The 12,417-nt window shown below is 45.2% G+C and overlaps 1 protein-coding gene across 1 annotated transcript; it reads left to right on the forward strand.

The window, feature by feature from the left end:
- The first annotated feature begins 1,192 nt into the window (after window positions 1-1,192).
- On the forward strand, window positions 1,193-10,711 carry gpn1 (GPN-loop GTPase 1). The gene is made up of 13 exons (XM_086191399.1): window positions 1,193-1,408; window positions 1,693-1,786; window positions 2,231-2,337; window positions 4,246-4,283; window positions 4,418-4,496; window positions 4,577-4,671; window positions 4,798-4,843; window positions 5,581-5,727; window positions 5,845-5,927; window positions 6,018-6,057; window positions 6,153-6,243; window positions 7,967-8,074; window positions 8,429-10,711. The coding sequence occupies exons 1-13, from the start codon at window positions 1,238-1,240 to the stop codon at window positions 8,533-8,535; spliced, it is 1,206 nt and encodes a 401-aa protein (XP_086047525.1). The 5' UTR covers window positions 1,193-1,237; the 3' UTR covers window positions 8,536-10,711.
- Window positions 10,712-12,417: the final 1,706 nt, after the last annotated feature.

Raw genomic sequence — 12,417 nt, forward strand, 5'->3', positions numbered from 1 at the left:
TGCATAGACGTGGACGAGCTGCAGGAGCCGCATTCAGACTTGGATTTAGCTGGTCAGACCATCCTAGCCACCCACAGTCACATGACACAAGGTGGAGGCTGCCCAGGACTGTAAAAACCCAGCACCGCTGTCAGGCTGCTCAGTGACCCCCCCCCCCCCCCCCCCCCCCCATATTTGAGCAGGACTGCTAATGAACTGCACTGCACTTCAACTAACTATAATGATGTGTGTCATGCTAGCCTTTACTAACAGACTCCTGTCATCACACAGGGACACAGAGCTCAGGTCTGCTTGGACGTGCAACATTCACTTCGCTTTATTTCTCCCCAGAATGGAGAAGCAGCGCCACAGTGCAACTCTCCGTCGATGGGAGTCGAGCAGGGGGCAACCGGAATAATCATGTCCACCAACTGGATTTTCATGGACTTCAACTCTGGTTGTTGAGAGCGTCACTTACATGTAACTTTAGATCAAACCTGATCTCACCTGAAGAAGCAAGTCAGGTGATGCAACAATGAGGAGCAGCAAGGAGGAGTGGCCTCCCACAGCTCAAGGAAGGGTAAAGGTTACAGCTGACGGCCTCTCAGGGTCAGAACCACACCAGCATCAGTCAGGTCATCAGGGGTGCGTTCACAATCGTCTCTTTTAGGAAGGATCCATCTGGGTCATGTGACCTGGAGGTGTCTGTGTGGAGGCCATGATGGCAGCTGCTGGAACTCTCTAGATCTCTGAGGAAGGAGCTCCTGCTCCCTCTGTTAGCTCCTCTAGCATAGACAGAAAGGAGATGATACCGACCCACAATTCCTTGCTGCAGCAGCTCTGACAGTGACGCCCCACTCAGCTGTTCACCACAACAACCAATCAGCACCACCATCGGATACGTTTGAGCCTCCAGGGAGGTTTGTTCCTCTGGTTTGGTAGAACAGCAGTCATGGAGGTTTGTGGGAGCTGTTCTACCAAAGGTGAATCTGGGTTCTGTTCATCAGAGATTGGACCAGAACTGAAGCCAGAACCAGAACCACCATGGCTTCCTCTCCAGCGGCAGCAGCAGATTCACATCCAGTTATCATGTTTATGAAATAAATCATTCAAATGGAAGCACTTGTTCTTGAGTGTCTATCGCTGAATTTTCGCTCCATAAATGTTTCACGTCAAACTATAAAACCCCTCGGTATCGCGATATTTCACGACAGCACCAGTCTCTTTGCGGCAGCCTGTTGCCAAAGCAGAAGACATCATGGCGGAGGCGGCACCCGGTGTGGGGGAGCGTTTAACGGAGAATCCAGAGAGTTCGGAGAGTTCGGCCACGGCCGGAAGCGGCGGGATGCCGGGACCGGCTTCCCGGGAAAAACCCGTGTGTCTGATCGTGCTCGGAATGGCGGGATCCGGGAAAACCACCTTCGTTCAGGTGACGAGAGCGTGTGCGGCTAACGCTAGCTGCTAGCTAACTAGCTAGTCGATATACGCTGTTGCTCCAGGTGTGTACCTGCCGGTTATTCCGTTAGTTATCACGTGTCTGCGGAAACAGGAAGCTTCTCTTCAGGAGGAGGGCGCAGGTGCAGCTGATCCTGGGTCAGAGCTCCAGGTCTCCGTTGTGTTGGTAGAATAGCTGGTTTCTCCTCGAAGCTTGCAATCTGTCTCCAGTGTTTCTGTGTTGTGACGCCAGTGACGTGAATGACGTGTTCCCTCCAGAGGCTGGCAGCTCATCTTCACGTCCTCCATCACCCTCCATACATCATCAACCTGGACCCCGCCGTCCACGAGGTCCCCTTCCCGGCCAACATCGGTGAGGACTGGTCTACTTCCTGGAATAATCTGGCAAAATTAGTGGAAAATCCACAATGCATGTTAACTTGAACTTCATCCCCCGCTGTTGGAATGATCCACATCCACACGCTGAGAGTGGGCGTCTCTGAGGTCACAGGTTTGACCCCTGGCTCCTCCAGAGACCTCGTGGAACTCAGTGATGGCACAGAGATCGGGACCAGAGTGTCTCGCTGAGGCTGAACTGGAGCCCTTGGGTATTCAGGTCATTCTTGATGCTGGTCACCTGGAGGACCCAGAGGAAAGTGATGTCACTGTCCCACGGGCCTGAAGGTCCAGATGCTCGTAGCTGTTGGACGTGTGTGCAGCTTGTTCGAAAGTTGGAGTTCCAGTCTGCCAAGACGGTGACTGTGTTGTGTCCTTCCTGCTCTTTGCAGCCTCATTGTGTCTGTCCCCTGTCCTCCAGACATCCGGGACACTGTCAACTACAAAGAGGTGATGAAGCAATATGGCCTGGGACCCAATGGCGGCATTGTGACATCACTCAACCTGTTTGCCACACGCTTTGATCAGGTGAGTCTTTTTGAGCCACAGAACAGCACTGAGGTCTGGTCTATTTCCTGGAAACAAAGAACTCCGGGCCTGGAGCAGAAATAGTTGCTGTCTACAGACAGCAGTGCCTCACTTCCTGTCTACTATAGGTGGTACTTCCTGTCTACTATAGGTGGTACTTCCTGTCTACTATAGGTGGTACTACCTGTCTACTATAGGTGGTACTTCCTGTCTACTATAGGTGGTACTACCTGTCTACTATAGGTGGTACTACCTGTCTACTATAGGTGGTACTTCCTGTCTACTATAGGTGGTACTACCTGTCTACTATAGGTGGTACTTCCTTTCTACTATAGGTGGTACTACCTGTCTACTATAGGTGGTACTACCTGTCTACTATAGGTGGTACTACCTGTCTACTATAGGTGGTACTTCCTGTCTACTATAGGTGGTACTTCCTGTCTACTATAGTTGGTACTTCCTTTCTACTATAGGTGGTACTACCTGTCTACTATAGGTGGTACTACCTGTCTACTATTGGTGGTACTACCTGTCTACTATAGGTGGTACTACCTGTCTACTATAGGTGGTACTTCCTGTCTACTATAGGTGGTACTTCCTGTCTACTATAGGTGGTACTACCTGTCTACTATAGGTGGTACTTCCTTTCTACTATTGGTGGTACTACCTGTCTACTATAGGTGGTACTACCTGTCTACTATAGGTGGTACTACCTGTCTACTATAGGTGGTACTACCTGTCTACTATAGGTGGTACTTCCTTTCTACTATTGGTGGTACTACCTGTCTACTATAGGTGGTACTACCTGTCTACTATAGGTGGTACTACCTGTCTACTATAGGTGGTACTACCTGTCTACTATAGGTGGTACAACCTGTCTACTGTAGGTGGTACTACCTGTCTACTGTAGGTGGTACTACCTGTCTACTGTAGGTGGTACTTCCTGTCTACTGTAGGTGGTACTTCCTGTCTACTGTAGGTGGTACTACCTGTCTACTGTAGGTGGTACTTCCTGTCTACTGTAGGTGGTACTACCTGTCTACTGTTGGTGGTACTTCCTGTCTACTGTAGGTGGTACTACCTGTCTACTGTAGGTGGTACTACCTGTCTAGTATAGGTGGTACTACCTGTCTAGTATAGGTGGTACTACCTGTCTAGTATAGGTGGTACTACCTGTCTAGTATAGGTGGTACTACCTGTCTAGTATAGGTGGTACTACCTGTCTAGTATAGGTGGTACTACCTGTCTAGTATAGGTGGTACTTCCTGTCTACTATTGGTGGTACTACCTGTCTACTGTAGGTGGTACTACCTGTCTACTGTAGGTGGTACTTCCTGTCTACTGTAGGTGGTACTACCTGTCTAGTATAGGTGGTACTACCTGTCTAGTATAGGTGGTACTACCTGTCTAGTATAGGTGGTACTACCTGTCTAGTATAGGTGGTACTACCTGTCTAGTATAGGTGGTACTTCCTGTCTACTATTGGTGGTACTACCTGTCTACTGTAGGTGGTACTACCTGTCTACTGTAGGTGGTACTACCTGTCTACTGTAGGTGGTACTACCTGTCTACTGTAGGTGGTACTTCCTGTCTACTATTGGTGGTACTACCTGTCTACTGTAGGTGGTACTTCCTGTCTACTGTAGGTGGTACTACCTGTCTACTGTAGGTGGTACTACCTGTCTACTGTAGGTGGTACTTCCTGTCTACTATTGGTGGTACTACCTGTCTACTGTAGGTGGTACTACCTGTCTACTGTAGGTGGTACTTCCTGTCTAGTGTAGGTGGTACTACCTGTCTACTGTAGGTGGTACTTCCTGTCTAGTGTAGGTGGTACTTCCTGTCTACTGTAGGTGGTACTACCTGTCTACTACAGGAACTCAGTGAACATGTGTTTGTGCTCTCCAGGTGATGCAGTTCATTGAGAAGAAGCAGCAGAGTCACCGGTCAGTATCACCACAGCTGTGCTGGGCAAGAAGATTGAGTCTCGACCACCAATCCTTGTCGTCCTTCTTAAGGATGCTCAGCATTATCAGCTCGGTTGGTCAGTTCTCACTCTGTCGACCTTTGACCTTTGCAGGCATGTGCTGATTGATACTCCAGGTCAGATCGAAGTCTTCACCTGGTCAGCTTCTGGAACCATCATCACTGAAGCACTGGTGGGTCCCAGAGCGCTGCCAATATTCCTGCTGTATTGTTGACAATGCCACTGTTGGATTAAGGTGTGTGTGTGTTTCAGGCGTCGTCCTTCCCCTGCGTGGTGGTCTACGTGATGGACACGTCTCGCAGCGTCAGCCCTGTCACGTTCATGTCCAACATGTTGTACGCTTGCAGGTACCAGACGTTCCTCTGACAACTTGGAAACTTAAAAAAAATGAAGCATGTTGGAAAAATGAGCTTGCAGACGATTGAGTGAAGCATCAGCCAATCACAGCTCACGTCTGTGCTTTCTGTCCTCAGCATCCTCTACAAGACCAAGCTACCCTTCATCGTTGTCATGAACAAGGTGAGGTCACTTCCTGTCTGTTGCCTGCTCCTTGATGAGCTGTTGTGTGTGGACGCAGAGCTGCGCTCCGTTAATAACGTCCATGCACTGGAATTACAGTTCAGGACGATGTTTTATTTTTTATTATTTAGTTTACATGCAAAGGTCAACAGTGGAACTAACGCGTCGCAGTGCTCTACACGGGTATGTTAACGGGGCGCACCCCAAACGTGGTAGACTCACAAACACGGCGGGGGGGGGGGGGCTTGTTCCAAGGTAAGTGTTGCTACATCTGTTGTATGGAATTGGTTCCGCTTGTTTTTTGTTGTTTTTTTGCGTCGGACTTGGAACAAACAAGCGCTCGGGGGAGGTCTGCGTCAGCTGCTGCAGGCCAGGGTTTGACCACTGCTTCGTTAGGGCTGTCAAAGTGACAGAGTGGGAAGGTGGACTGTGACTGTGCCAGCTTGAAGATGAGGTCTGATGACAAGTTGTACCTGGGGGAAGCGTTCTAGGAGTTCAGAAGTGTTCCCAGCGGCGCCGCCTGCATCTCGCCCACTAGCAGGGTCTTCAACCCTCAAGTCAACAAAGAAGGAAGTGAAAACTTGGTTTGAAACATTTGTTTGTCATCTGTTTGCTTCAGAGAAACATCGATCGACTCAAATCAGACTTCTTGTAAAAAAAATAAAAGCAGGGATGTTGTTTCTGGAGGCCCTGCTCTTTTCGGACGCGTCACATTAACCCTGGTCTTGTTGGTGCAGACTGACATCATCGACCACAGCTTCGCGGTGGAGTGGATGCGGGACTTTGAGGTTTTCCAGGATGCCCTGAACCAGGAAACCTCATACGTGAGCAACCTGACGCGCTCCATGAGTCTGGTTCTGGACGAGTTCTACACCAACCTCCGGGTACGACCACCAGCTTCTTTTTTGTGTGTAGGCTGGCGATGGTACAGGTGTGCTGCTCCAGGAGCTACACACCTGTACCATCGCTTCACTTCCCTCTCCCCCTCCTTGGGTCTGCAGGTGGTGGGCGTGTCCGCGGTCACAGGGAGAGGATTGGATGAGCTCTTGGGCCAGGTGGAGGACGCTGCCCAGCAGTATGACAGGTGACTCAGCCCTCTTGCAGTCTGATTGATTGATGATGTCACTGAGTTATTGACATGCGCCAGACTCAACTCAGCCTCATATCTCCTCAGGGAGTATCGACCCGAGTATGAGCGACTGCGCAAACAGCTGGTGAGTGTGTGTGTGTGTGTGTGTCTGTGTTGGTTTGTGTTCAACATGTGATCGTCTTTCAGTAGTGGTAACCTCCTCTTCTTCCTGTCTCTCAGGCGGAAGCTCAGAACCAGAAGCAGCAGCAACAGTTCGAGCAACTCAGGAAGGATCTGGGTGCAGTCGCCATGACGACAGCAGCATCCACAGGTTGGCTGACAGTTTCAAAGAAAAATAAGATGGAACTGAATAACTGTTGCTTGACGTGTCTCTCTGTCTGTCCCTCTCTCCATTAATTTAGTGTAGATGTGTGTTGAGCGGCCCACGGCCACCAGGGGGCGCCAGTTATATTGTTGTCGCTAATTGTTTAGTCAGCAGATATTCACCAGGTGATCATCAGTTTTCACTTGATGTTGTTAATGAAAGCAGTTTTCAGTTTGCTTCAGGGTATTGACCAAATTAATTTGACTATCAGAAATACTTTTGTAGTTATTACAAACCAGTATTGTAGTAGAACTTCATTGATATTAAATCCACAAGGAAACTGTGGCTGCACTGAAACCCCACATCCTGAGATGAGTAGCAGGAATCAGGGGTATTTATCAGTCCTCAGTAGGACATTTGGTGAGGAGGAGATTTGCTGATTATTATTCTAATTGTTTTATTATTATTACTATTAATATGATCATTTATTATTATTATTTTATTATTATTATTGTTTTATTATTACTATGATTATTTATTATTATTATTACTATGATTATTTATTCCTATTATTTTATTATTATAACTATGATTATTTATTATTATTATTATTGTTTTTATTATTACTATGATTATTTATTCCTATTATTTTATTATTATTACTATGATTATTTATTATTATTAGTATTGTTTTTATTATTACTATGATTATTTATTATTATTAGTATTGTTTTTATTATTACTATGATTATTCATTACTATGATTATTTATTATTATTTTATTATTATTATTATTATTACTATGATTATTCATTACTATGATTATTTATTATTATTTTATTATTATTATTATTATTACTATGATTATTCATTACTATGATTATTTATTATTATTTTATTATTATTGTTGTTTTTATTATTACTATGATTATTCATTACTATGATTATTTATTATTATTTTATTATATTATTGTTTTTATTATTACTATGATTATTTATTATTATTATTGTTTTTATTATTACTGATTATTTATTATTATTTTATTATTATTGTTTTATTATTACTATGATTATTTATTATTATTTTATTATTATTATTGTTTTATTATTACTAAGATTATTTATTATTATTTTATTATTATTGTTTTATTATTACTATGATTATTTATTATTATTTTATTATTATTGTTTTTATTATTACTATGATTATTTATTATTATTTTATTATTATTGTTTTTATTATTACTATGATTATTTATTATTATTTTATTATTATTGTTTTATTATTACTATGATTATTTATTATTATTGTTTTATTATTACTATGATTATTTATTATTATTTTATTATTATTGTTTTATTATTACTATGATTATTTATTATTATTTTATTATTATTATTGTTTTATTATTACTATGATTATTTATTATTATTTTATTATTATTGTTTTTATTACTATGATTATTTATTATTATTTTATTATTATTGTTTTTATTATTACTATGATTATTTATTATTATTTTATTATTATTATTGTTTTATTATTACTATGATTATTTATTATTATTGTTTTTATTATTACTATGATTATTTATTGCTATGATTATTATTTTTTGTATCATTACTATGATTTTTTATTATTATTATTCACTCTGGTGCAAAATTAACATCACCAGCACTTAACTTGTGCCATAAAAAACCTGTGCATGTTTTCTAACTTCCTGTCCAGAGAATCCTGACATCAGCGGGCCCAGTGACCTCATCATGACACGTGGTAACCCTGACGATGCCGAGGAGGAGGAGATGGACAGTGACACCGATGACATCGACCACAGCGGTGAGACGAGCACGTGTTGGCATGGTTAAACAAGTAGCTGATCTTTTCCTTCAAAATAAGTACAAAAATTTAAAATTGAAAAAACACCGAAATGTGACTTACGATGTGAAGTTCATGATCATGTGATGCTCGTGTTTAATGGACGAGTTGATATCAATGTGAACCTCACAGGCTGAAACGTGTTCTGTCCACTAGAGGGCCACACCACCAATAATCATAGGATCACAACTCATGTAAAATCACAGTTCAGGATGAAAATGGAGGTCAGCGTGATTGTTGGTCACGGCGTGCCCAGGAACGTTTTCATGTCCATGGAAACAATGTTGACCTGCTTGGTGTCGGCTTGTTTTCCAGTGACGGAGGAGAGCAAAGAGAGGGACGCCTTTGGAACCTTCCTGAAGGAGAGGAAGGACGTGGTTCAGGGGCGAAACAGGAAGTGTAAAATCCTGGAGGGTCCCTGAGCGCCTGGAGAAAGACAGCAACATCTTTAGTGACCCTCTCCCCTGGACTCCGATCTTGTGAGACCGACTGTTTCCTGCAACAGGTGGTAGATGAAGCATCAGCTGACCTCTGACCCTGCGACCTCATTCCCTCGGTGAAGCTGATTGGACGTTTCTCAGCGGTGTTCCTCCACCAGAAAAGTTGTCTTTTTATATCTCCAGAAAGACTTCAACACAAATGTTGCACCTCCATGTAGGAGCCTTTCTTCCCCATGTTCATGGGCCATGAGTTCAAACGCCACTCGCTGGCGTCTGTGTCCCGGCGCCCTCAGGAACGATGTCTGGATGTTGGCTGTCTTTTTACTGTAATAAACTGATCAAAGTGGACTGAAATGTCATCACGATGGCGATTTGGACAAAGTATAAATTCAAGATTTGGCAGGTCTGTCACCATGACGACAAGCAAACAACATTTAAAATGAGGATTTTCTGAATGGAGTTCTGATCTGATGGGCTACAGGAAGTTTGCTCCTGAAGTCTTGCTGTGCTGCCGTGGGCTGGTGGGCGTGGCTCTGCTTTTGTGGGTTGGTCTTTGGAAGCATTGAAACTGTAAAATAAAGTCTTTCCTTTGATTGCAGCGGCGATGGAACGGAGCCCGGTGCTCCTCAGCCTCCAGCTTCTCTTGTCGACTCTGTGCTTGTAACTCAGATTTTACACGTGACTTGGCTCGAACGCCACGCAAGGGAGAGGTGACGCTCATTGGTTCCTCCTCTCCATACCTGTGACCCTCCAAGTAACATCACACACCCCCTGAGACCAGACGGGTTAAGGCCAGGCTTCAGCTCTTGGACCCACTCCTGACATGGTTCCAGGGTGGAGCAGAGCCACCTGCAGCCGTAGAGCAGCTACGGGGCCAATAGGCAACTGGCTACTGAAAAATCCCGCCCACTGAAGGTGGGCGTTCCCACACTGACCGGCTGTGGTTGCTTCATCCTGGTCAGAATGGTCACTGCAGGCCGGAGAGTGGCGAGGTGCAGTGATTAAGTTGCAGAGTCTTGCTTTGAATTTAATTTGTGCTTTTTCCTTTCTCATCATCTTCCCTTTGAGATTCACACACACACACTTGTGTCCCACACACCTGGAGGAAGGAATAACGCCAGCGCAGGTGAGGTGGGTGACGGCAAGACGATGAAAAAACAGAAGAACTGAAAGGCAGCGTGCAGATGAAGTGTGACACAAAGCATGAGCCAAGGTCGCGGGGTCATGAGGTGCGACGTTGTCCATGAATGTGACCTGGCATTCATTAACGAGTTCTGTCAAAGAACGATGAAGTTGCCAAATGTACTTGAAGTATAAGTACTGCAGTATAATTGGATGATACCCTGCAGAGGTCAGTAGGACTGCAGCTGTGTGTCTCTATAACCGGGAGCGTTTTCCTTGCGGCGCCAGACGACAGCTGATCGTGTACCCGTCTTCATTCATCTCAGCCCTGAATGGAACCTCAGCCTCCGCCTGTCCTCCATCTGCCGCCTCCCTCTGTTCTGGCGCCCACACGCACCGAGATCCGGCAGCGTGGTTGCTTGAAGAGCAGCTGAGTCATTTTCTACTTGCAGCTTTCACACTGCAGAGTGAAGCAGGAGTCTCCTGAGAGAGGACGAGAGGATTCTTCAGCTCTGTTCCATACTTCTGAAGGTCAGAAGTGACCTGCAGGGGTCTGGGCGTCCCTGGACCTCCAGGCCTGGCAGTGTCTGACTGAACCTGATCAGAGGACTGTGATGGATGCTAATTGGTTGCAGTAAAGTTTCTACCTGATGTAGACTTGGTGTAAAAACTCTGAAACACATTGTTGCATTTGACATTCAATGAGAGATGACCTGGATAACCTTAAGGCTCCCTGTGTTCCCCTGATGACCTTTAATGACCTCTGTAGGCTCCTCTAGACTCTTGTTAGCAACCCAGGTTTTTAAGACTCCACCAGCCTGGTGTTTACTGGTGGATCTGATGTAGAACTGAACCTCCACCATCCACCAGTCTGGTGTTTACTGATGGGTCTGATGTAGAACTGAATCTCCACCATCCACCAGTCTGGTGTTTACTGGTGGATCTGATGTAGAACTGAACCAGTCTGGTGTTTACTGGTGGATCTGATGTAGAACTGAACCTCCAACATCCACCAGTCTGGTGTTTACTGGTGGATCTGATGTAGAACTGAACCTCCACCATCCACCAGTCTGGTGTTTACTGGTGGATCTGATGTAGAACTGAACCAGTCTGGTGTTTACTGGTGGATCTGATGTAGAACTGAACCTCCAACATCCACCAGTCTGGTGTTTACTGGTGGATCTGATGTAGAACTGAACCAGTCTGGTGTTTACTGGTGGATCTGATGTAGAACTGAACCTCCACCATCCACCGGTCTGGTGTTTACTGGTGGATCTGATGTAGAACTGAACCAGTCTGGTGTTTACTGGTGGATCTGATGTAGAACTGAACCAGTCTGGTGTTTACTGGTGGATCTGATGTAGAACTGAACCAGTCTGGTGTTTACTGGTGGATCTGATGTAGAACTGAATCTCCACCATCCACCAGTCTGGTGTTTACTGGTGGATCTGATGTAGAACTGAACCAGTCTGGTGTTTACTGGTGGATCTGATGTAGAACTGAACCTCCAACATCCACCAGTCTGGTGTTTACTGGTGGATCTGATGTAGAACTGAACCTCCACCATCCACCAGTCTGGTGTTTACTGGTGGATCTGATGTAGAACTGAACCAGTCTGGTGTTTACTGGTGGATCTGATGTAGAACTGAACCTCCAACATCCACCAGTCTGGTGTTTACTGGTGGATCTGATGTAGAACTGAACCAGTCTGGTGTTTACTGGTGGATCTGATGTAGAACTGAACCTCCACCATCCACCGGTCTGGTGTTTACTGGTGGATCTGATGTAGAACTGAACCAGTCTGGTGTTTACTGGTGGATCTGATGTAGAACTGAACCAGTCTGGTGTTTACTGGTGGATCTGATGTAGAACTGAACCAGTCTGGTGTTTACTGGTGGATCTGATGTAGAACTGAACCTCCACCATCCAACAGTCTGGTGTTTACTGGTGGTTCTGATGTAGAACTGAACCTCCACCATCCTCTGGTCTGGTGTTTACTGGTGGATCTGATGTAGAACTGAACCTCCACCATCCACCAGTCTGGTGTTTACTGGTGGATCTGATGTAGAACTGAACCTCCAACATCCACCAGTCTGGTGTTTACTGGTGGATCTGATGTAGAACTGAACCTCCACCATCCACCAGTCTGGTGTTTACTGGTGGATCTGATGTAGAACTGAACCAGTCTGGTGTTTACTGGTGGATCTGATGTAGAACTGAACCTCCAACATCCACCAGTCTGGTGTTTACTGGTGGATCTGATGTAGAACTGAACCAGTCTGGTGTTTACTGGTGGATCTGATGTAGAACTGAACCTCCACCATCCACCGGTCTGGTGTTTACTGGTGGATCTGATGTAGAACTGAACCAGTCTGGTGTTTACTGGTGGATCTGATGTAGAACTGAACCAGTCTGGTGTTTACTGGTGGATCTGATGTAGAACTGAACCAGTCTGGTGTTTACTGGTGGATCTGATGTAGAACTGAACCTCCACCATCCAACAGTCTGGTGTTTACTGGTGGTTCTGATGTAGAACTGAACCTCCACCATCCTCTGGTCTGGTGTTTACTGGTGGATCTGATGTAGAACTGAACCTCCACCATCCACCAGTCTGGTGTTTACTGGTGGATCTGATGTAGAACTGAACCTCCAACATCCACCAGTCTGGTGTTTACTGGTGGATCTGATGTAGAACTGAACCTCCACCATCCACCAGTCTGGTGTTTACTGGTGGATCTGATG

Source organism: Aulostomus chinensis, chromosome 2, assembly GCF_037954235.1.
Source record: "Aulostomus chinensis isolate RoL2024-O1b breed Wild chromosome 2, RoL_Achi_v1.0, whole genome shotgun sequence".
Classification (NCBI taxonomy): domain Eukaryota; kingdom Metazoa; phylum Chordata; class Actinopteri; order Syngnathiformes; family Aulostomidae; genus Aulostomus; species Aulostomus chinensis.

What these genes read in the sequence shown, in the direction of transcription:
- gpn1 (XM_086191399.1), top strand. Translation starts at nt 1,238, where the DNA reads ATGGCGGAGGCGGCACCCGGTGTGGGGGAGCGTTTAACGGAGAATCCA. An exon ending in AGCGACTGCGCAAACAGCTG is followed by an intron (nt 6,058 to 6,152) that starts GTGAGTGTGTGT and finishes CCTGTCTCTCAG; the next exon opens with GCGGAAGCTCAGAACCAGAA. An exon ending in CGATGACATCGACCACAGCG is followed by an intron (nt 8,075 to 8,428) that starts GTGAGACGAGCA and finishes CTTGTTTTCCAG; the next exon opens with TGACGGAGGAGAGCAAAGAG.